Source organism: Phoca vitulina, unplaced genomic scaffold (assembly GCF_004348235.1).
Source record: "Phoca vitulina isolate PV1807 unplaced genomic scaffold, GSC_HSeal_1.0 scaffold4, whole genome shotgun sequence".
NCBI classification, from domain to species: Eukaryota; Metazoa; Chordata; class Mammalia; order Carnivora; family Phocidae; genus Phoca; species Phoca vitulina.
The window spans coordinates 40,867,976-40,892,199 of NW_022589707.1; the positions used below are offsets into that span (position 1 = coordinate 40,867,976).

At 36.9% G+C, this 24,224-nt stretch overlaps 1 protein-coding gene across 2 annotated transcripts in view; it reads right to left on the reverse strand.

The window, feature by feature from the left end:
* Nucleotides 1-24,224, reverse strand: part of TAX1BP1 (Tax1 binding protein 1) — a 92,693-nt gene that overhangs the window by 50,642 nt on the left and 17,827 nt on the right. For both annotated transcript variants that reach the window (XM_032401885.1, XM_032401884.1), the window contains exons 3-5: nt 18,713-18,815; nt 12,633-12,820; nt 8,827-8,985 (exon numbers count right to left, since the gene is read on the reverse strand). In XM_032401885.1, coding sequence (XP_032257776.1) covers nt 8,827-8,985; nt 12,633-12,820; nt 18,713-18,815 — 450 coding nt within the window. The remainder of the gene's footprint in view (nt 1-8,826; nt 8,986-12,632; nt 12,821-18,712; nt 18,816-24,224) is intronic.

The window sequence follows — 24,224 nt, forward strand, 5'->3', positions numbered from 1 at the left end:
ACCTGAAACTGAAACATATTCAATTTTTCATATTAAACAATTATTAATTACTTTTCCAGACTTCTCATGCACCCTGTTTGTTAATTTCACAAACTTCTCCACCAGAGGGCAGGCAACAAAAACGAGAGAAAATTTTTTTTAATTAATCACTTTCATTTTTGACCTCTTGCTTTTCAATGCTACTCTAGTGACAAGTCAGGTTTCATATGATACTACCACAGTTAACACTTTCTCCAAAAAAAAAAAAAATCCTTCTGGCACAGATCATTAAGTGGCACCAATAATTATACCAAAGCATTAAGATATGTGCCTGAAGCAATGTTCGTAATGATCCTGTCACTGTGACTTAGAGGCCTGAACAAATATTCAAAGAACTGAAATGAATATAAAAGTATTTCTATTTAAAACAGAATATTCTACTTTAAACAATTTAAAAGTTTTAAAAATATTAACACATCAAAACAATTAAGTAACTTATAAGAACTTGATCAAGCTCCTTTCTAAACCCATTTTATGATCTGTAAAATGAAGATAATAGAGCTTTTTCTCCCTAGTTTATAAAATCATGAGAATCAAATATAACAGTGCATATGGAGATACTTTGTTATGGAAAACTACACATCAAAAGAACTGATAAATTAAGACAAACTGTTGTGTTAAAAAATGATTTTAAAACTTCCCACTAATGGAAGTACCATTCACCTAGGCAATAACAGAAGCTAAAGGAAATCATCATTCTTACAATTTAAAAGTAACAAATGTTATACAGTATTTATAAGCCACTTTGATTTTCATAAAGTAACTCAGCCAAATTTTTTACTTATAGGTGAAACATCACTTAAAATATATTGCTAGAATATGAAAATTGCTATGTTGCATCTACACTTCGTTAAAAAGCCCATCACAATTATGATCAGATACACTCTCTTGGTTTTATTTTTGCTCAAAGCAAATGTTTCCTTACTAAATTTACAACATTACAGATTGTTATACAAAACTAAATGCTTTTCTGATTCCAATGACAACACCACAGAAATAAATATGCCCTCTGCTGTAAACTGTTGTCAATATCCAATGACTCTTGCAAATCTGACACATTTTTAAGTTATTTGTCTTGCTGATTTATAAAGACAGCCAGAGAGATTTCCAAATAGTTTTTTTTAATTTTGTATTGTTAGTTTTACCACATGCTCTCTTGGCACTGCAAATAGGCTACAGATTTAATCCAGGTATTTCTTCCTACAAGAAAGACTAGATAGCCTAGAGGAAAAAACTAGTTTCTGAATCTGTAAATAATGAAGTTCTTTAACGGGTAAACAGCATTCTAAAAAATGTATAGGGCAAGAACTAAAGAAGATTCATAAGCAACTAAATGCAAAACATGAACTTATTGCTTTATCTATGAGCCAGTTAACTCTACAGTGAGTCACTAATTCTAATACAACTTGACAGTCTTAGAATCTTTTCCTGGTACCCATAAAAGCACCTAATAGCTTCTCAGCATCCACACCTATTTTCTAATGGCATGAAAATGCTAGAGATTATTCTTCAGGCCTCTAGTTCTCATGTCTTGGTAAAGCAGAGCATCTCCATTTGGCTAAGTCATTCTTAGCATGAAAATGACATTAAAGTCTGTAGTGTACATATGAACAACTAAAAATCTTGCTTTAAAAAACTAACTTTTAAAGAAGAATAAAATTTAGAACACAAGCTTTGAAAAACACTTGAAATTTGAGATAAATACTCATTTGGTCAACATTTGCAAATCATGCCCAAAAACATCATAATTCTAGTATTAAAGTAAAACCTGAATAGATTAAGTTGGCTACACTGTACATCAAGATAAAAACAATTACAAAAATGGAGGCAAAAAGAGATTAAGAGATTTGGGCGTTTCAAATTCATGTAGTGAACTTCTTCCCCTCCTCTCAGGTTAAAGAATCCCTACCATGAGCCACTATTAGCAATTCCTTCAAGTCATAACTCTCAAATATGAACAACCAGAGAAAAAAATAAGCCACTTATCTGTGTGGCTAAACATGCACTAAAAATATCTAAAGTAACAGAACACACTTATTCTCATGTTTAAAAAAAGATAAACTTTGATTACAAATGAATACAACTGAAAAAAAACATTATGGACAACCATTTAGAAAAAAGTATGGTATTCTGGATTTGAATGTATACAGTGGTAAAATTTAGTAAATTAGTACCTAAATATTCCAAACAGCAAATTATTGGCAAAAGAATTATGTCATTAATGGAAATTGTGAGATTTTAAAGATTTGAGAGAGAAAGAGCACGAGCAGGTGGGGGGAGGGGCAGAGGAAGAGAGAGAATCTCAAGCAGACTCCACACTAAACTCAGAGCTCGATCTTATGACCCTGAGATCAAGACCTGAGCCAAAATCAAGACTCACAGGCTTAACCGACTGAGCAGGGAGCCTGTTCTCCCTCTCCCTCTGCCCTTCCCCACTACCCCTGGTTCATACTCACTCTCTCTCAAATAAATACAGTCTTTGAAAAAATAAAGAATTTTAAGTTACCTCTACCCCCAACATGGGGCTTGAACTCATGACCCCTGAGATCAAGAGTTGCATGCTCTACTGCCTGAGCCAGTCAGGCACCCCAGTTGTGTGATTTTTTAAGTAACTGTGGATGGTAATCTCTTATCACATATTGGATTTACAAACATTTTCTCCCATTTTGGAATTCACTTTTCATTTTGTTGATGGCTTCCTTTGTAATGCAGAAGCTTTATAGTTTAATGTAGTGTACTTGTTTATTTTTTGCTTTTGGTGTTAAATCCAAGAAATGGTTAAGACCAATGTCAAGGAGCTTATGCCCTAGGAGTTTCATGGTTTCAAGTCTTAAGTCTTTAATTCATTTTGAGTTGATTTTTGTGTATGGTGTAAGATAGTGGGTCAGTTTCATTCTTTTGCATGTGGCTGTCCAGTTTTCCTAACACCATTTATTGAAGAGATTGTATTTCCCCATTGTATGTTCTTGGCTCTTTTGTCATGAATTAGTTGACCATGTATGCATGGGTTTATTTCTGGTTTCTTTATTCTGTTCCATACAAAGATTATGAGCTAGTTTAAACTATATATTTTAAATATATATATATATATATATATTTTTTAAAGATTTTATTTATTTATTTGAGAGAGAGAGAGAGAGCATGAGAGGGGGGAGGGTCAGGGAGAAGCAGACTCCCTGCCGAGCAGGAAGCCCGATGCGGGACTCGATCCTGTGACTCCAGGATCATGACCTGAGCCGAAGGCAGTCGCTTAACCAACTGAGCCACCCAGGCGCCCTTAAATATATTTTAAAAACAAAGTATTATGAATTTCCTGAAACTATTACTTAGCAAATCAGGTATAAAATGAAAATTGGCCTTAAAGAAATTTATTGATATATACACCTAAGTTATAACAATCACTCCTATAATATTAAAATAAGTCTCTATGGGGTGCCTGGGTGGCTCAGACGCTTAAGCATCCGACTCGATTTCAGCTCAGGTCATGATCTCAGGGTTGTGAGATTGAGCCCTTCATTAGGCTCCATGCTGGGCATGGAGCCTCCTTAAGATTCTCTCTCCCTCTATGGCTCCCCACTCCCACTCTAAAAAATAAATAGTAAAATATTTTTAAAAATTAGGTCTTTGTATCTTTTTTCCACAATGAAAGAGTTAGAAATTCAATGATATCATAGCTTCAAAATTGGTTTTTGGCAACTCCATATATTAGGAGATACACACACACACACACACACAAGCACCTGAGGCAATTCCATATATTAAGCAGTCTAAGTGTCTTAAACTACCTCTGTCCAAAATTGGATATCCAATACAGTGATAAATGCAACTTTAGAGAAGAGAAAGCCAAAAATAAAAGACAGCAGAAGAGATCTGCACTAGCCAGAGCCACCATAATGAGAGATCTTTCATGTTGTTCTCTCCTATACCTGTGATAACTCCCAAATGGCTGGTAGTATCTCAAGGTACCCTACCTAGTTTATAACATGCTCCTTATATTGTTTAAGCAATACTGTTTTAGTATTCTCAAAGATAATTTAGTTTAAAAATACCTTGAGGGTGCCTGGGTGGCTCAGTCAGTTAAGCATCTGCCTTCAGCTCAAGTCATGATCCCAGAGTCCTGGGATGGAGCCATATGTTGGGCTCCCTGCTCAGCAGAGACTCTGCTTCTCCCTCTCCCTCTGCCCCTCCCCTCCACCCCCACTCCTGTTCTCTCTCACTCACTCTCAAATAAAATCTTAAAAAAAAAAAATACCTTGAAGTACATCTTATATTAACATTCAAGTTAAGAATACAATTTATTCTTTTTTTTAAGATTTTATTTATTTGACAGAGAGAGAGAGGGAGAGCGGCAGGCAGAGGGAGAAGCAGGCTCCCCGCTGAGCAGGAAGCCTGATCCAGGGCCTGGATCGCAGGACCCTGGGATCATGACCTGAGCCAAAGGCAGACACTTAACAGACTGAGCCACCCAGGCACCTAAGAATACAATTTATTTTATGTAAAAAAACTCAATTCATAGTTTAGGCTCCAAAAACTTATACACTAAACTGTAAAACTTAACAAGGTGACAGTTCATTTTAGTCCTATTTGAAAAACAAGACTCAGTATCACTGGTTCCCTGAGCCTCAGTTTTTAATCTTCTAATTTTCAAATACATATCTAGCACTCCAAAATGGAAACAAGAACACAATGAATATACCTACAAACTGCTAATCTTATGTCTGAAAAATGTAAGGTTAGGGTTAAAAAAAAAAAAAGACTAACCAATATACTGGAATGTCATTTGACAATAAAATGAATAAAGTACTGATGCATATTACACCATGGATGAGCCCTGGAAACATCATGCTAAGTGAAAGAAGGTCACAAAGGCCATACATGATTCCATTTGTATGCAATGCCCAAAATATACAAATCCATAGAGACGGAAATTTAGCTTAGTGGTTTTGCCTGGGACTGAGGGGGAAGGAAATGGAGAATGAGCACTAACAGGTACAGGTTTCTTCTGGAGTGATGACTATGTTCTAAAATTAGGTTATGGTAATGGATGCATAATTCTGTAAATATTAATAAGAACCACTAAATTGTATATCGTAAAGTGTTGGACATTATGATATGTAAATTATAAATTAGATCTCAATAAAGCTATTTTTAAAAAAGATTAGATAAGTTCATATCTTTAGTCCCTACAGGCAGAAGTAGAGTGTCATTAAGAGCACTGAAGGAGCCAGACTGCCTACCTCTACCACTTTACAAACTGTTCGACCACAGGCTGGTTAAGTAACCTCTCTGTGCTACCTTTGTAAAATGTGTATTTGACAATGCCTACTTTATAGAAGTAAATGAGTTAACATATGTAAACACTCAGAACAGCACCTGGCTTACATTAAGTATTACATGGGTTATTTTTATTAATCAGCCTTTTATAGTAGAGAAAAAAACACTTAAAATTGAACTAGAAATGAAGGTAAAAATTATCCTTACTAACACAAACTTTACTTTTTTAAATCTAGGGTATACATGAATAATGGAACAAACACATCACATTAAAATACAGGCAAAATACAATATGTAATTTATAGTTCTCAATTTATAGATGTTATTTGGTTTCAGTTTTAATCTACTTTGTAATCCTACTTAATTCCTTCAAGCAAACAATTACACAACACAACCCAGAATATACTTACGCATAACACTTAAACCAATCAGTTTTTGATAACTTTAACACATCCAATTCTTTTAATTTTCAAAATAGAGTGTTCTCTCTATTGGCATTTTACAATAAAAAGTCAGTATTTATAAAAGATGAAAGATTTTATTTATAAACTTTATTATAAACATTTAATTTAGTATGTCAAGTACTGAATGGGTAACAAGCTAATCTTATTTTATAAAATAATGAAAACGCAATTAATTTCTTCTATCATGAAGAAACTGAAGGTTGCCACAGAACATTCCTAACTAGCCATTCTAAAATTTTAAGTGAAATTATAGATGATACATCATAATAGTTCTTCAGATATTCAGCAGTATATATACCCAGTACCTCAAAGAGAAGACATTTAAAATTACTCTATCAAGACTGTTTTTTTAGAATTAACACTATGGAAGAGATTTAAAACAAGTGCCAAGATATGTCATGGATTTTATAAGCCACCCAACTAAGACAAGCAATCTGTTCTAGCTGCCCAGATGAAGACTGATTTGGGAGGTGAAAAAAAGAAAATTAAAAAAAAAAAAAAAAGCACCCATGACTAGTAATGAAAAGAACTATTTCTCCTAGCAAGCACATTATTTTATCCCCAGAAATAAGCAGACAATTGCCAACATATAACTAAGACTTTTTTTTTTTTAAACATATGTAAGTATCACTTCTAGGAACTGAGAAAAATGGTATGAATTTCATATTTTAGTTCAATTCTCTAGTTTGTCATTATGAAAACTAGTAAAATAATATTTACTTACATTTAGTATAACAAACACCAATCTAAGTCTTTGTTTTTTAAAGATTTTATTAATTTACTTGAGAGAGAACATGCATGTGCTGGGGGAAGAGCAAAGAGAGAAGGACAAGCCGACTCCATGCTGAGTGCGGAGCCCGACATGAGGCTCCATCCCGAGATCACGACCTAAGGTGAAATCAAAGAGTCTGACACTCAACCAACTGAGTCACCCAGGCACCCCAGGTCTTTTTTAAATCACCATTTTCATAGCACAGAATAGCATTTAAAAAACCACTTCCATGTACTTCATCTTCCCAGAGTACAAACCCAACACAAAAATAACAGGGAAGAAGTCCCCTCCTAAGATTAGTGCCTGTCATCAAGATTTATGAGTTGCTGGGGCGCCTGGGTGGCTCAGTCGTTAGGCGTCTGCCTTCGGCTCAGGTCATGATCCCAGAGTCCTGGTATCGAGCCCCACATCAGGCTCCCTGCTCGGCGGGAAGCCTGCTTCTCCCTCTCCCACTCCCCCTGCTTGTGCTCCCTCTCTGTCAAATAAATAAATAAAATCTTAAAAAAAAAAAAAAGATTTATGAGTTGCCATAAAAACTTCTGCTGTAGACCTCTTCTGGGTACAACAGCCACCATCTCCTACAAATTTTGCTTCACTAATGCCCTGACCTCAATATACCACTTTCTCAACCCAAATATGTCAGAATTAGCTCTCTTCAGAATGGTCTTATCCGTAGTGCTTAACCCTTGTCACCTGGGCAGCAGAGGTACTAGTACCTAAGACTTTAAATCTCAGCTAATACTCGACTGGACCAGAGGCATGGCCTCATGTACATGAGTAATTTCACGCAATTGAAGGCCTACCAATTCTGCCATTCCTATTCTTCCAATCATCCATTCTTCCCTTGGATTTCAAGGTGATTGAGTTGAAACCTCAAAGGCCATATTTCAGGGCATTCTTGATCTTACAGGCTAAGTACATGCTGTAATGGGGCCATTTTCATGAGTACTGTCTTCTATCTCACCTCCACCCCTCCACCTTGTAATAGAGTGAAAGAAAAAAGATTGGCATTCCACTCTGGAAAACAGCCAAATCCAGGTACAAATGAGATAAAAGTGTAAAGAATAGAGAGAACAGTGTAATAGCTATACAAAACAGCCAAGGAGTTTCAACAACTGAATAAATCATTCATCTGAATGTCCTAACAATCAAGGTAGGCACATATACTATATTTTAATATTTGGTATACCTGCTTATACTGCACGATACTCCTACTGCAGGATTCTAAGTATTCCCCCAAGAGGAAAAAGGGGAAGTAACTGCATCTTTTAAACTAAAAAGGCTAATGGTAATAAAAACATGTTATAGATGTTTATAAGGAGATTTACAATTGTACACATTCCTTGATATTATGTTTACCATCTAACTCAAAAGAGTACTCCTTTAACTGACAACAAGTCAAGAGAAAATCTTTTCAGAATTTAATCCCTTATTTATGTAAACTACCTCTGGTCAGGTGTGCAATTTACAACCACCCTGCTGGAGTATAAAAATTAGTGAAAATCACTGCACTGCTGGTTCAAGTAACAAGTAATTGCTCTAGGCCTTGTTGGACAAAAGAATGGAACAATAGAAAACAATAGGTTAATTAACAACAGGTTAATCCTGTAAAAAGACCTAAGAATATCTAACTAGTTATAAGTGAGATTATGAAACGTATTATCGTAATCTGTGTCAAAACTAACAAATTACTTTTCTTGGGAAAATAACAAGTCAATGACTAGGTGATTGCTTTTTTTAAATTGTTTTCACCTACTAAATTAAATCCATTTGTATTTCTAATGAAACTATAATGTTTTATACGTATACTTCTTTATGTGTTTTTTTAGGATAATTGATAGCATTTCTCACATCATGGATTTCAAAATTTTGTCTAATACTACACCTTATTTCATTGAATTCTGTTTTGAAAGGTAATTTTAACTACTTTGTTCTATCTCCCCCTTATTCACTATTTATCACTCCTAATTATATTTCCAAACCCTCTCCCCAAATCAATTAATTATTCCATAATTAGATGGAAAGCATATAGAAACAGTTGTCAGGAACTACCTCATCAAGCCTGGTACCAAATAATCTAAAAGTATTTTAACCATTTGCAACATAAAAGAAGCTACAGCAGAAAATTGATAGGAACTAACCTATTCTTTAAGTATGTATCTAAATGCCATTTTTTTAAGAACAGTTTTTACTTGCTTTAACTGGTTCAGTTCTTAAAAAAGTGGGTTTCAGACAATATACTATCAATTCCAATCAGTTACATAAAACACAACTAACCTTTTGCTCTGCCTGCAGTTGGTCACATCTTTCTTTCTCATGGTTAAGTTCTCTTTCTAATCTTCCAATTTGTTCTCGAAGTTGTGTTGTTTCTTTTTCCAGAACAGCAATTAATTTTAACAGTTCTTCTTTTTCTTTCATGGTTTTCTCAATTTTCAACTGTAAAACAAAAAACTCAAATTGATTTTTCTAGAATCCTAAAATGTTATTCAGGTTTCCATTTCAAAAAAATAGTGAAGAAATTCATAAAAAAAACTCTTACATACAATCTACTTCATGAATCATACATGTAAATAAAAATTCATGAATCATAAATTTAAACCTTCTTTTGGTTGGGCAAAAGAGAACATTAAAACAAGATATAAAATCAGGGGCACCTGGGTGGCTCAGTTAAGCATCTGCCTTTGATTCGGGTCATGATTCCAGAAGACTGGGATGGAGCCCCGCATTCTGTTCCCTACCCAGTAGAGAGTCTGCGTGCCCCTCCCCCGACCTGTGTGTCCACGTGCTCACTCACACTCTCTCTTAAATAAAATCTTTAAAAATAAGGTATAAAATCAGTAAATTTTACCATGAAGTTGCCTGCTAGTCAATTTTCAAATTAGTAGCAAAACTAAGGCATATTGTTTCATAGTTGACTTAATTCTGGGTTTTTCTTGAATAATACTCAAGATAAAAATGTGTGCCTCTTCTTAAATGCAAAGCTATGAGATATCTTTGACTCTATTAAGAACTTCCTTACAGGGGCGCCTGGGTGGCTCAGTCATTAAGCATCTGCCTTCAGCTCCGGTCGTGATCCCAGGGTCCTGGGATGGAGCCCCGCATCGGGCTCCCTGCTCGGCGTGAGGCCTGCTTCTGCCTCTCCCACTCCCCCTGCTTGTGTTCCCTCTCTCGCTGTCAAATAAATAAAATCTTAAAAAAAAAAAAAAAAAAGAACTTCCTTACATGTTACATAAGGCCTTCATCTATGGCATTACTCTTAAAAGTTTTGGTATTAAGTAGTAACAGCTGCTCTATTTATAATGGTCTCTATTTGGCTAAATTAAAACAAACTTAAAGTAACTGCAAATTTTAGCACAAAAATGCAGACTGTAACAATAAATTAACAATGTAATTGATTCTTATGGGAACACTAATAGTAACTCAATTCAGGAAAACCTATACTCCACGATTCTAAAAAATTACTCATTAAACGACCTAATATAGTAGTAAATAAAATGGTTAACATTTCTCTTAGAATAAAAAGTCTTTGATTTTAACAGAGGAATAATGAAGACTCGGAGGGAAATTTCACAAAGGAGGCATCATTTAGCTAAAATAAAATGTTTTCCTGGTACACTAAGTTGGTTCTCCAGGGTCATGGAATCAAACTGACTAAACTCTAAAATGGGTCTTATGAAAGCTCAGGAGCTGCAAATTTTTATTATGACTCTTCTATCTCTTCCATCAGACCAAATGAAAACATTAGGAGTAAAATGCCCTCAAAAATAAACTTCTTTTATACCTTATTTTTTAAAAAACACCTTTTGGCTCTAAACTTTCTGGCAGCTTAAAAGTGAAAATATATCCTGACATAGTACAATAGAAACATTATGAAAGAACCAATTTGTCCCTGTGATTCATTTAATTGACACATACCTTCTGAAGAGTTTACCAAATCTTTTTTTTTTTTTAAAGATTTTATTTATTTGACAGAGAGAGACACAGCGAGAGAGGGAACACAAGCAGGGGGAGTGGGAGAGGGAGAAGCAGGCTTCCCACCGAGCAGACAGCCTGACGTGGGGCTCGAACCCAGGACCCTGGGACCATGACCTGAGCCAAAGGCAGACGCTTAACGACTGAGCCACCCAGGTGCCCCAAGAGTTTACTGAATCTTAAGTAGAAATTTTAAAAAGGAATTCAAATTAGATAATGTATAGAAGTCTAATTCCTGCCTCCAATTTTGTATTTGAAATCTTTCAAGCATACAAAAGTCAAAATTTTAAATCAACACTCTTCACCTAAATTCACTAATTATTAGTATTTCACCATGTTTACTTCATATCCCTTTATCACTTGCTTATGCTTTTTGTGTTTCTTGCTAAACCATCTGAAACTGCAGACACTTCACCCCTAAGTACTCAGAGCAAGCATCTCCTAAAAAGGACAGTCTCCTTTCAACTACTACCACTATCATAAATAAGAAAATTAACAATAACTTTGTAATATCCAATGGATAGTTCATAGTTATTTATCTCCCACTATCCCCCCAAAATATCTATTTTTTAAATTCTAAGATCCAATCAAGGTTCACATATCAAGTGGGGAAAAAAAAAAAAAAAGACATAACCCTTCAATGTCAACAGTTGATGAATGTGGAAATTTAAAAGACTTGTCAAAAAATTGGTCAGAATAAAAATATTTTATCTTAGCAATTAGCACATAAGAGACAGCAACTTAAATTTTCTTTATAAAGTACCTCTTATGAATAGGAAGAAATGAAATGTGTCATGTCCCAATTAACTTAGAAAAGGAATAGAAGAAAAGATATAGATGCCTAAATGCCTGTTGTTTTTGGAGGCCCTGAAATCAGGGTGGTCTAACAAGTATTCAAAAAACTGCAATATAAATGCTAACTGCATTCTTTTTAAGAGCTAGGCTTGTTCCACCATCTTTGACTAGCATTCAAATACCAGGCTAAAAACCTTGATCATCAGGCAGTTGTCACCACAAAATGTTTTAGTCACCCTATAAAAGTTACATTTCTTTATTTAAGATAAGAAAGGAATTTCTGGAAGGGGAAGGGAAGATACAGAAGAATTCACAATAAAAAATGATTGGTTCCTTCTAACCTTCTTAGTTTGACTATCTAATAAAAGTATTATATCTATGACCTTTATCTTTTTTCTCTCGTCTGTTTTTGAAGATAAATAAAATAAAATCAAAGGCATAAATTAATATTTACATATAAAAAACATCCATCTGACTATAAAGAAAAAGCAATGACCTGCCAGATTAAATACAAATGTAAATTAACCAAAAATATAGAATGAACCAATTAAATAAGATGTTTCTCACAGAAATTCAAATGTAACATTCTAGTTTTTTAGGTTTAAAGATACTGAAATCTTGAAATAAGAATGTTGTTCTAGTCTGTCCTTCAATAATTACTAAAATTTAAGACATAAGGCATTATTAGACTATCTATACAGTAAATTTCTATTGGAGCCAATGCAATGCCTCCCAAATAGTCAATTAAAAAAATATAAGAAGCTTTTCACGTTTTCTCTTTAAATTATGATTAACCCACAATACTCATTTGATAAAATGAACAAGGAAATCATTCTAAATGCTCAACCTAAACTCAGACTGGAATCTTCCCTGATTCACTGCCACACTTGGAATAGAGCATGCTTGTGGTACAGTGAAATGAAGTTCACATCCAATTACAGTTAGGTTTATTACCTTATACACCACCTTCACAACCCAAATCTGTACTATTTTATAATCAATGGATTAGGCAACCACTAAAGAAGAAAAGTTAGTGTAAGGTAACATTAGGAAAGCTTTAAATCTAACCCAATAGTTATTTACTGCACATCTACTATGCACAAAATACTGATAGGCCCTAGGGGCAGTCCCTGCACAGTGCAATCAATAACCTGTGACAGGAAGAAATTTAAAACATTTCAAAAACAACACTCTCAGTTTACCATTTTAGTTAAAAACCATTTGATTCTCAGGTTATTCTTCTGAATTTTTTAAATGCCAACATGAGCTTTGTTCTTAAATTATCTATAAATCATTAGCTCATTGTTGGTACCAACCTCAAGAAGGCCAGCTTTTGTGGTCACCACCAACATGTCAGAATTTCCTTCATCTTCCATAGTAAGTAACTCTTCAACTGGAGAAGAAGCTCGAAACTGGAAAGGTGTACTTGCTCCACGAATTTCACCCTTATGGGTAACATAACAGAACTGATAAAATTCTCCATCATCATTTGGAAGGTAATATCCTAAAAGGAAGTTAAAAAAAATTATTAAACTTCCTATTATGAAGTTAATGGTCCCCCCCCCCCCCATTTAAAATTACTTGCCATCTCCACTCATTCCCGACCTGTTCTAGGCACACAGAGGCTTTCCTCTTATCAAAACTAGACTCTCTCTGGGGTGCCTGGGTGGCTCAGTCGTTAAGCGTCTGCCTTCAGCTCAGGTCATGATCCCGGGGTCCTGGGATCGAGTCCCGCATCGGGCTCTCTGCTCAGCGGGAAGCCTGCTTCTCCCTCTCCCACTCCCCCTGCTTGTGTTCCCTCTCTCACTGTGTCTCTCTCTGTCAAATAAATAAATCTTTAAAAAAAAACAAAAACAACAAAAAAAACTAGACTCTCCCTTCTTCTGTAAACATGCTCTAATTTCTCTTAGCTCTAAATTTATCCTCCCTGAATATCCTTTCCGTTTATCTTCACTAGGGCAAAACCAACTTATCTGGGAGAGTCACATATATGTTTTTCTTTCCTTTTTTTTTTTTTTTAAGATTTATTTGAGAGAAAGAGAGAGGGAGTGAGCCCATGAGCGAGACGGGGAGAGGGAGAGAGAATCTCAAGCAGACTCCACGCTGAGTGCAGAACCCAATACAGGGCTCAATCCCACGACCCTGAGACCAACCCGAACCAAAACCAAGAGTTGGACACCCAACCGACTGTGCTGCCTAGGTGCCCCAACACACATGCTTTTCAATGAGAAAAAGACTGGAGGAGGAGCAAGGTAAGACCCAGCACAAAATCGAGGAGGACTGCAGGTAGGAATGTCATTTAAAGAAATCTTCCCTCAAATTTGACATTCATTACATGAAACAAAGATATTAACAAAAGGAATATGTGGTATGTGAACTGTGTAAAAGAAAGGAGGAAGAAGTCCACCGGTGCAGCAGAATAAAAATAAGCACTGGAACCACACAGCTTTATTCTGGAATTCCAGCTCTACTACTAGCCATTAGTAACTCAACCTCCCTGAGCCCCAGTTTCTTATCTGTAAAAGAGCTATGAAGACATCTATCTCACAGCTCCCAATTATCTATAATGTACTTATACCATTTAGCCCACTATCTGACAAATATGTGTTTGATATTTGTTCCTTCTTTCTTCATCTCTCACACTCTTTTAAATTTTGCTAATTATCCTTGCTCAAAATTAAACTTTCCTTCTCTCCAAAGCTCCCACAGTATTTTTTACATTAAAAAAACTCCACCTATACTATCAATTACCACTGATAATATACATGCTTTATATGCTCTATCAAGAACTCAGAAATACTGAGGGCAGATAAATAATATGTATAAAAATTCTAGCATCCCCCATAATGACTTGTAAAAAGGAAGCATCCAGTGGTGGTGAAATGAATATATAAAGATCAATACAGGGATGCCTGGGTGGCTCTGTGGGTTAAGCGTCTGCCTTCACCTCAGATCATGATCCCGAAGTCCTGGGATCGAGCCCCAAATTGGGCTCCCTGCTCAGTAGGGAGGCTGCTTCTCCCTCTGCCCCTCCCCCTGCTCATGCACCCTCTTTCACTCTTTCTCTCAAATAAAATCTTTTAAAAATTAAAATTAAAAAAATAAAGATCACTACATTCACTTTATCTTGAATATTCCTATCTATCCAAAAACCTCTTATCAATACACCTGTTTTTCATAACTTGAAATTTTCAGCATTATGATATCTACTTCACTTGATTTCATTTGTTAAAAATAGCTAACCTTCTTCGTTAGAAACAGGAGGGAGGAGAAAATACAAGATAAGCCTGGAACATCTTGTGGTGCTTGAAAGAAAGAAGTCCTCAAAAAAAGAATTCAAAGTGGCAGGAGGGTGGAGGGAATGTCAAAAAATACAGGAGCCCGCCTGATGGAGCTCGCAATGGCCAAACAAAGCTGGAATAATTGGAGCAACAAAAAAACGGTACTACCAGACTTTATTCCATAGCAGAAAGTAAGTATCCATGAGTCCATTGGGAAGGAGACGACAACTCCTAATAACCCCAAATAATAAATGTGCAATCAATGAAAACAGAAAATCATCAGGCAAACACAGTAAAAACTGTTGTAAGAAAGATCTACTGAGAGATACTAAAATTAGTGGGTGAAAGTTGGAGGAAAAACAAGGTATTTTACTCTCTAACTCCCCTGTAAGATTATTTACAAAAGGAAAAATACTAACTTTACAGTAGAAAAACCCAACAGACACCAAATGATCAAGATTAAGATCACTAGCAATGAGATATGAACATCAAGTACTCCCTGATACAATGCACTATAAAGAGTACAACAGCACTTGTATGGCTTTCTTCCTAAAAATGTATAACCTCAATCTAATCACGAAAAAACACCAGCACAAAAAGAGGAACATGCTACTCTCCCCGCGCCCAAAACACACTAAATAATAATACTATTCAAAAGGGGCGTGTGGGTGGCTCAGTCAGTTGGGTGTCTGCCTTGGGCTCCCACCCTAGTCTCAGGGTCCTGGGATTCAGACCCACATCCTGCTTCTCCCTCTCTGTCTCTACCTGTCACTCCCCCTGCTTGTGCCCTCGCTCACACTCTGTCAAACAGATACAATCTTTTTTTTTTTTTTAAAGATTTTATTTATTTCAGAAAGAGAATGAGATAGCATGAGAGAGGGGAGGGTCAGAGGGAGAAGGAGACTCCCTGCTGAGCAGGGAGCCCAATGCGGGACTCCATCCTGGACTCTAGGAGCATGACCTGAGCCAAAGGCAGTCACTTAACCAACTGAGCCACCCAGGCACCCAAACAGATACAATCTTTAAAAATAATACTACTACTCTTCAAAAAGGTAAAAGTCATGAAAGACAAGGACAGAATGAGGAACTGTCACAAACTGGAGGAGATAAGAAGATAACACAATTAAATGCAAAGTGGGATTCTGGATTGGATCCAGGAACAGAAAAAAGAACACTATTAGAAACAGTAAAATCTGAATAAGGTTACTATAGTCACTCGTACAAGTGTTAAATGTTAAAATGTGTAAAATGTTAAATTCCAGTTTTTTAAATAAAGGTATTATGTAAAATGCTAACATTAAGGGAAGCTGGGTAATGTGTATACAGAAATTCTGTGTACTGTTTTTGCAACTTTACATCCACAAAATTATTTTAAAATACAAAGTTTAAAAAAGAGTAATACGGGGATGGCTGGGTGGCTCAGTCAGTTAAGGGTCCAACTCTTCATTTCAGCTCAGGTCATATTCTCAGGGTCGTGAGAGATTAAGCCCCTCATTGGGCTCCACAATGGGTGTGGAGCCTGCTTGGGATTCTCTCTCCCTCTCTCCTCTCCCCCCAACCTCCCCCCCACCCCTCATGCTCTCTTAAGGAAAAAAAAAGTAACTTAGGAGTAGATTTGGCAATATATTTTTAAAAGTTTTTAAAAACCCCACCATCCTAATATGTACAAATAAATTTATTAAGCCATGGCTGAGTAACTTAAATGGCCACTAGAATTACTTTAAAAGTTTAAATAGAAAAAATATATATACTCTAATCAGCTCCAGTATCATGACATTCGAATTTCTATAAACTAGATATTCAAGGTCTGATAAATCTCACAAAAATAACCCACTAATAAATAGTTCAAATCCATTTGAGATACAAGACCTAGTTATTCAGAGTTGCAATTTAAAGCCATCTAGAAAAATCTCTAATCGGATTAATAACATTGAAAATAAAATAGTAAAGCAATCAAATTACGACAAGGGTCCATATAGGAAAAGAATTGTATTTACGAATTTTTGTTAGTTGTTCTGAGTTTTGCATTTCAGGATTCTCATGACTCATTCACAAAATAAGCAAAGTGATTTTGGATTATGCTTAAAATCTCTTCTAGCTCTAATACTCTATGAGTAAGTTTTTCATGACTCTATCCTGACCTCTTTATATAACAAATGAGTTCTAGGCAGGCAGAAGCTTTTATTTCTGAATTTCAAAGTAAAAATTAACGTGATGAATTTTCAAAAACTTGGAAAACTTACTGCCTTTATGCTTAGCTCCCATTGAAAATGTTCTTAAAGTATAAATAAATCAAATGCTTTTTTTTTTTTTTCCAAACTGCTTTTAAACTTCTTGGTAGATCACTAGTAAAGTCATTAGTCACTGTAACAAACTGAGTAAATTAGTTTAAGAAAATTAATCACATTAAAAATGCCTGGAAATAAACCCACAATTTTTAAGAAAAAATATCTTGGGGCGCCTAGGTGGCTAAGTCAGTTAAGTGTCCTACTTTGGCTCATGTCATGATCTCAGGGTCCTGGGATTCTGAGTCAGGCTCCCTGCTCAGCAGGGAGTCTCTCTGCCCTACCCAATGCTTGTGCATGCACTCTCTCAAATAAAATCTTAAAAAATCTTAAAAACAAAATCAGTTCCAATATACACATTTGAATTTGATTATCTAAAAAGAAGCTATGAGTTAAAAGATAAACCAGATACATAATTTACATCATTTCTTAATCCATAAAACATTATGAGGACCTAAATCTTGGCCTGTATTACAGTACAAATTTTATCCTCTGAATGTTTCTTGACATAGTACATAACAAAATTTTTTTATATGCTAGTTCCACATGGTCACATTGCCAAATGATTTTCACACCAAACATACACAAACCTCAGAATAAAGTTTTTTTGAAAAACAAACCACTAAAATCCAAACGATGCCAACACCAAATAGTGGCAAAGACGCAGAAGAACAAGAACTTTCATTCAATGCTGATGGGAATGCCAAATGGTATTATCACTTTGGAAAACAGTTTAGTGGTCTCTTATAAAACTAAACATACCACATGATCCAGCAATTGTACTCACTGGTATTTACCCAAATGAGTGGAAAATTTATATCCATATAAAAACCTGTCAATGTATGTTTGTAGCAGCTTTATTCACAATTGACAAAACTTGGAAGCAGCTAAGGTGTCCTTTAACAGACAAATGAACAAACTGTTAGACCCATTCAATAGAGTATTACTGCTTCCTTTGCAGTTCTCTGATTTTTTTTTAATTTAAAGATTTCTTTATTTGAGAGAGAGAGAGCACACTCCCATGACAGAGCGAGTTTAGAGCACAAGCAGGGGGAGGGGTAGAGGGAGAAGCAGATTCCCCACTGAGCAGGGAGCCTGATGCGGGACTTAATCCCAGGACCCTGAGACCATGACCTGAGCCAAAGGCAGACGCTTAACCGACCAAGCCACCCAGGCACCCCTAGTTCTCTGCATTTTATGTGCATTACAATATCATACTAAGACAGCATTCATTAGCTTCAACAGACCAAAAAGAATCCATAGCATAAATAAGGCTAACAATTTGCTTTAATATAATCCAAAAATCAGTGCAATTATAATACAAAGATCACTCTGAAGCAAAGTCTGTGACAGACTTCTAAATTAAGAGTATTTAATTCTGTATATAATGCCAAGCTAAGATAATAATAAATTTCATATTATTCCCTTACATACATTTTATAAGCAACTGCTCTATAAACCCTGTTAACTATCGTTGTGGTTTTCATATAGAATTATTTTTCTCACTCTAATTTGCTATATTATTCTAATATCAGTAATAGTTTCTCATCTGAAAAAAAATCATCCAAAGTAAAGATCTGGAAAGAAACTCACTCTTCAATGAAAAGCAAAAAAAAAAAAAAACAAAAAAAACCACCCTTTTAAATGTCTACATAAAATATGTATCCTACACTACATATTTACATTCTATGACTTTTGCTAAACAAAGATAGTAATTTTTCAACTTTGATATGTTGGACATGCCTAAGTAGACCATTACAATGGAGAACAACATTTTTAATGGCAAGAAAACATCAAATTTCATCAAGTTCTGCAGTTCTCAGTTCTTACCTTGAAATGCTAATACACAATTAACTGTTGATCCTTCTACGTAATGTTCAGGCATAGGAGACCATAAAAATGTGTAATAATCACGAGCAGTACTCCATCCAACCTAAAGGAAAATAACAAAAATACAGAGATTGTATTTTAATATTAGAGTGATGTCTTATAGCATATTGTTTTTTATTGCATCCTAAAGTTAAAACATGTGTTACTATGTTTACAAATCATTGAGTATTTTAACAAGCATGTCAAATTTTTATGATTTTTATTAAGCTATAACCTAATGTTATAAAAATCTATATAAATTGAACAGTAGAGTTTCTATTATGTATTAAAAATGCAATCTGATACCCAATTTCTCAAGAAAAATCTTAGCATGCACGTGATCAAATATACTTACGCTTCCGTTAAAATTTGATTTCACTAAACATAAGGGTTTTCCTTTTTTTTTTTTTTTTTTTAAAGCAGGGCTCGAACTCATGACCCAGACCTAAGCCGAGATCAAGAGGCGTACACTTAATAGCCTGAGCCACCCAGGTGCCCCTTCATTAAACATTAAGTTTCTAAAACTTACTATTTTATGTCTCAAATTTCAGTATAACCAGATTTTCCTCTCTACCTTAAATCTGTTAACTTCACTAATCTCTCATGCCAAGTCTTACCTGCAGCCAATTGGTAAGTTTTATAAAAAGTCCTTTATTACCAAAATATTTATATATACAAATAGAAAACCTATGTCCCACATATATCTAAAACATTTTCCACTTATAAAATGTATATATTACAGATTTCAGTCTATATTTTCTAGATGGATTATACTGTGTTAAATACTGAATATTAAAGATGTTTAAAACAGGTACACACAAAACTCATTTTATTGTGCTTCACAGATAACTGTTTTACAAAGTGAAGGTTTGGGATAATCCCAAATCAAACAAGTCTATCAGCGCAATTTTCCCAACAGCATTTGCTTACCTCATGGCTCTGTATCACATTTTGGTAATTCTCTGAATATTTCAAACTTTTTCATTATTATCGTATTTGTTATGGTGATCTACAACCAGTGATCTTCGACGTTACTATTATAATTGTTCTGGAGTATCACAGACCACACCCATATAAGATGATGAACTTAATATACATGTTTTGACTGCTCCACTGACTGGCCATTACCCCATCTTTCTCTTCTCGGGCCTCCTTATTCCCTGAGACTCAACAATATTGAAATTAGGCCATTTAGGGGCACCTGGGTGGCTCAGTTGGTTAGGCGTCTGCCTTCAGCTCAGGTCATGATCCCAGGGTCCTGGGATCGAGCCCCGCATCAGGCTCCCTGCTCAGTGGAGAGCCTGCTTCTCCCTCTCCCTCTGCCACTCCCCCTGCTTGTGCTCTGTCAAATAATTTTTTTTCTTAATTTTTAAAAAAAGGGAATTAGACCATTTATTAAATCTACAGTGGCCCCAAAGTCTTCTCAAAGGAAAAGACAGCTCTCACTCTTAAAATCAAAGCTAGAAATGATTAAGCTTAGTGAGGAAGGCATGTCAAAAGCCAAGACAGGCTGAAAGCTAGGTCTCCTGCACCAAACCATATTAAGGCAGCAAAGGAAAGGTTCTTTAAGTTCTTAAGCCTTTTTTTTAAATTAATTAATTTGACAGAGAGAGACACAGCAAGAGAAGGAACACAAGCAGGGGAAGCAGCAGGTAGAGGGAGAAGCAGGCTCCCCGCCAAGCTGGGAGTCCGATGTGGGGCTCGAGCCCAGGACCCTGGGATCATGACCTGAGCTGAAGGCAGACGCTTAATGACTGAGCCACCCAGGCGCCCCAAAAGAAAGGTTCTTGAAGAAAATAAAAGTGCTGGGCGCCTGGGTGGCTCAGTTGGTTCAGCAACTGCCTTCGGCTCAGGTCATGATCCTGGAGTCCCGGGATCGAGTCCCGCATTGGACTCCCTGCTCAGCGGGGAGTCTGCTTCTCCCTCTGATCCTCCCCCTCTCATACTCTCTGTCTCCCATTCTCTCTCTCAGATAAATAAAAAAAAAAAAAAAAGAAAAAAAAAAAGAAAAGTGCTACTCCAGTGAACACATGAATGATAAGAAGCAAAACAGCCCTAATGCTGATATGGAGAAAGTTTTAGTGGTCTGAATAGAAAAATCAAACCAGCCACAACACTCTCTCAAACCAAAGCCTAATCCAGGACAAGGCCCTATCTTATCTTCAATCCTATTAAGACTGAGAGAAGTGGGGAAGCTACAGAAGTTTGAAGCTAGCAAAGGTTGGCTCATGAGATTTATAGAAAGCATCTCCATACGAAAGAAGTGTAAAGTGAAGCTGCAAATACTAACATAGAAGCTGCTGCATCAAATTATCCAGAAGATCTAGCTATGATAATTAATGAAGGTGGCTACACTAAATAACAGATTTTCCATGTAGATGAAACAGTCTTCTGTTGGAAGAAGCCACCTAGGACTTCACAGCTAGAGGGAAAAGTCAAAGCCTGGCTTCAAAGGACAAGCTGACTCTTGCTAAGGGCCAATGCAGCTGGTAATTTTAAGTTGAAACCAGTAATACTCATTTACCCTCTCAAAAATTCGAGGCCCGTTAAGAATTATGCTAAATCGGAATGTTGGAGCAAGATGGCGGAGGAGTAGGAGACCTGGATTTCGTCTCCTCTCAGGAATTCAGCTGGATAGGGATCAAACCATTCTGAACACCTACAAACTCAACAGGAGATCGAAGAAAAGAATAGCAACAACTCTCTGAACAGAAAAGCGACCACTTTCTGGAAGGTAGGACGTGCGGAGAAGTGAATCCGAGGCGATATTCGGGAGAATAGACGGCGGGGGAGGGGCCTCCGTCGGCCGCTTCTGGCAAGTGATAGAGCGGCGGAGCACAAAGTCGGAACTTTTAGAAGTCTGCTCCGCTGAGGGACGTCACTCTGGTGGCGAAGTGGGGGGTGGAACCCTCGGGGGACAGTGTGGTCTCAGGACCCTCGGGGTCACAGAAAGACCGGGGGTGCCTGAGTGTGGCAGAGCTCCCAGGTATCGGAGCAGGCAAGCCGGCTGCAGAGACGGAGCCCAGGCGCGGGCTCTCAGCTCAGGGTTGCTATAAACCGTGATCCGCGGCACAGTCGGGCCACTGCTCCTCCAGCAGGGACCCAACAAGCGGCAGATCCGGGGAGACTCACCTTCTTCCCCCGGGAGGAGAGGTGCGGGAGCGCACCGCGGGGATCTGCTGGGTTTGGAGACTCCACCCGGGGTCGGGTGCCAGATAGAAAGGCACGGTCACAGGCCGGGTGAGCACGGAGCGCGGCCGGAGACCGGGGAGACGGGAGTGACTGACTGCTTTTCTCTGGGGGTGCACTGAGGAGCGGGACCCCGAGTTCTCGGCTCCTCCGGGGCGGAGACTGGGAGGCCGCCATTTTCACTCTCCGCCTCCAAAGCTGTAGGGAAAGCTTGCAGGGAACAAAAGCTCCGGAGAGCAAACCCGAGCAGATTACTTAGCCCGGACCGGCAAGGGCGGGGCAATTTTGCCCCCCGCAAAGACATTTGGGAACCACGGCAACAGGCCCCTCCCCCAGAAGATCAGCGAGAACAGCCAGCCAAGACCAAGTTTTCCGATCAATGAGAACGGCAGAACTCCAGCGCTAGGGGAACACTGCACATAGAATTCATGGCTTTTTTACCATGATTCTTTAGTCTTTCAAAGTTAATTAATTTTTTTAACTGTCTTTTTTTCTTTCTGAATTTTTCTTTTTCCCTTTTTCAACCAACATCTTATCAATCCCTTTTTTTAAAAAAAAATTTTTTATTTTTCATTTTTAAAGTCATATTCTATCCCTTCATAGTAGTTACCCGTATTTTTGGCATATATATATAAGTTGTTCTCTCTTTAAAATCTTGAGATAGTTTCTTCTAACAGATCAAAATATACTCTAAATCTCTAGTGTATGGTTTTTTTCTACTCCCCTGCCTGATCACATTCTCTCCCTTTTTTCTTTCTTTCTTCTTTTTTTTTTTTTAATCCTCTTCTTTCTTTTTTCAAACAACTTATCAAATCCTTTTTTAAAATTTTTTTTTTTTTTTTTAAGATTTTATTTATTTATTTGACAGAGACAGAGATAGCGAGAGCAGGAACACAAGCAGGGGGAGTGGGAGAGGGAGAAACAGGCTTCCTGCCGGGCAGGGTGCCTGATGTGGGACTCGATCCCAGGACCCTGGGATCATGACCTGAGCTGAAGGCAGACGCTTAACGACTGAGCCACCCAGGCGCCCTTTTTTTTAAAATTTTTTATAATTTCCATCTTTACAGTCATATTCCATCCCTTCATCATATCAACCCTTATTTTTGTACATATATAAGTTTTTCTTTCTTTAAAATTTTGGGAGGGACTTTCTTTTAACAGACCAAAATACACCCAAAATCTAGTGTGTGGCACTGATCTATAAACCAGCCTGATCATATTTGATCACATTCTGTTTTTGTTTTGTTTTGTTTTGTTCTGCTTTTATTTGTTTTTATCTTTATCTTTTTCTTTTTTCTTTTTTTCTTTCTTTTTCTTTTTTCTCTTTCCCTTTCTTTTCCCACTGCTTCAGGTCTTTTCTGATTTGTTTAGAGTATATTTTCTGGGGACGTTGTTACCCTGCTAGCATTCTGTTCTCTCATTAATCTATTCTCCTCTGCACAAAATGACAAGACGGAAAAAATCACCTCAACAAAAAGAACAAGAGGTAGTACCGACTGCCAGGGACCTACTCAATACGGACATTAGTACAATGTCAGATCTAGAGTTCAGAATCATCACTTTAAAGATACTAGCTGGGCTTGAAAAAAGCATGGAAGTTATTAGAGAAACCCTTTCTGGAGAAGTAAAAGAACTAAAATCTAACCAAGTAGAAATCAAAAAGGCTATCAATGAGGTGCAATCAAATATGGGGGCGCTAACTGCTAGGATAAATGAGGCAGAAGAGAGAATCAGTGAGATAGAAGACCAAATGATGGAAAATAAAGAAGCTGAGAAAAAGAGAGATAAACAACTACTGGATCACGAGGGCAGAATTCGAGAGATAAACGATACCATAAGACGAAACAACATTAGAATAATTGGGATCCCAGAAGAAGAAGAAAGAGAGAGAGGGGCAGAAGGTATACTGGAGCAAATTATAGCAGAGAACTTCCCTAATTTGGGGAAGGAAACAGGCATCAAAATCCAGGAAGCACAGAGAACCCCTCTCAAAATCAATAAAAATAGGTCAACACCCCGACATCTAATAGTAAAATTTACGAGTCTCAGAGACAAAGAGAAAATCCTGAAAGCAGCTCGGGAGAAGAGATATGTAACCTACAATGGTAGAAACATTAGACTGGCAACAGACTTATCCACAGAGACCTGGCAGGCCAGAAAGGACTGGCAGGACATATTCAGAGCACTAAATGAGAAAAATATGCAGCCAAGAATACTATATCCAGCTAGGCTGTCATTGAAAATTGAAGGAGAGATAAAAAGCTTCCAGGACAAACAAAAACTA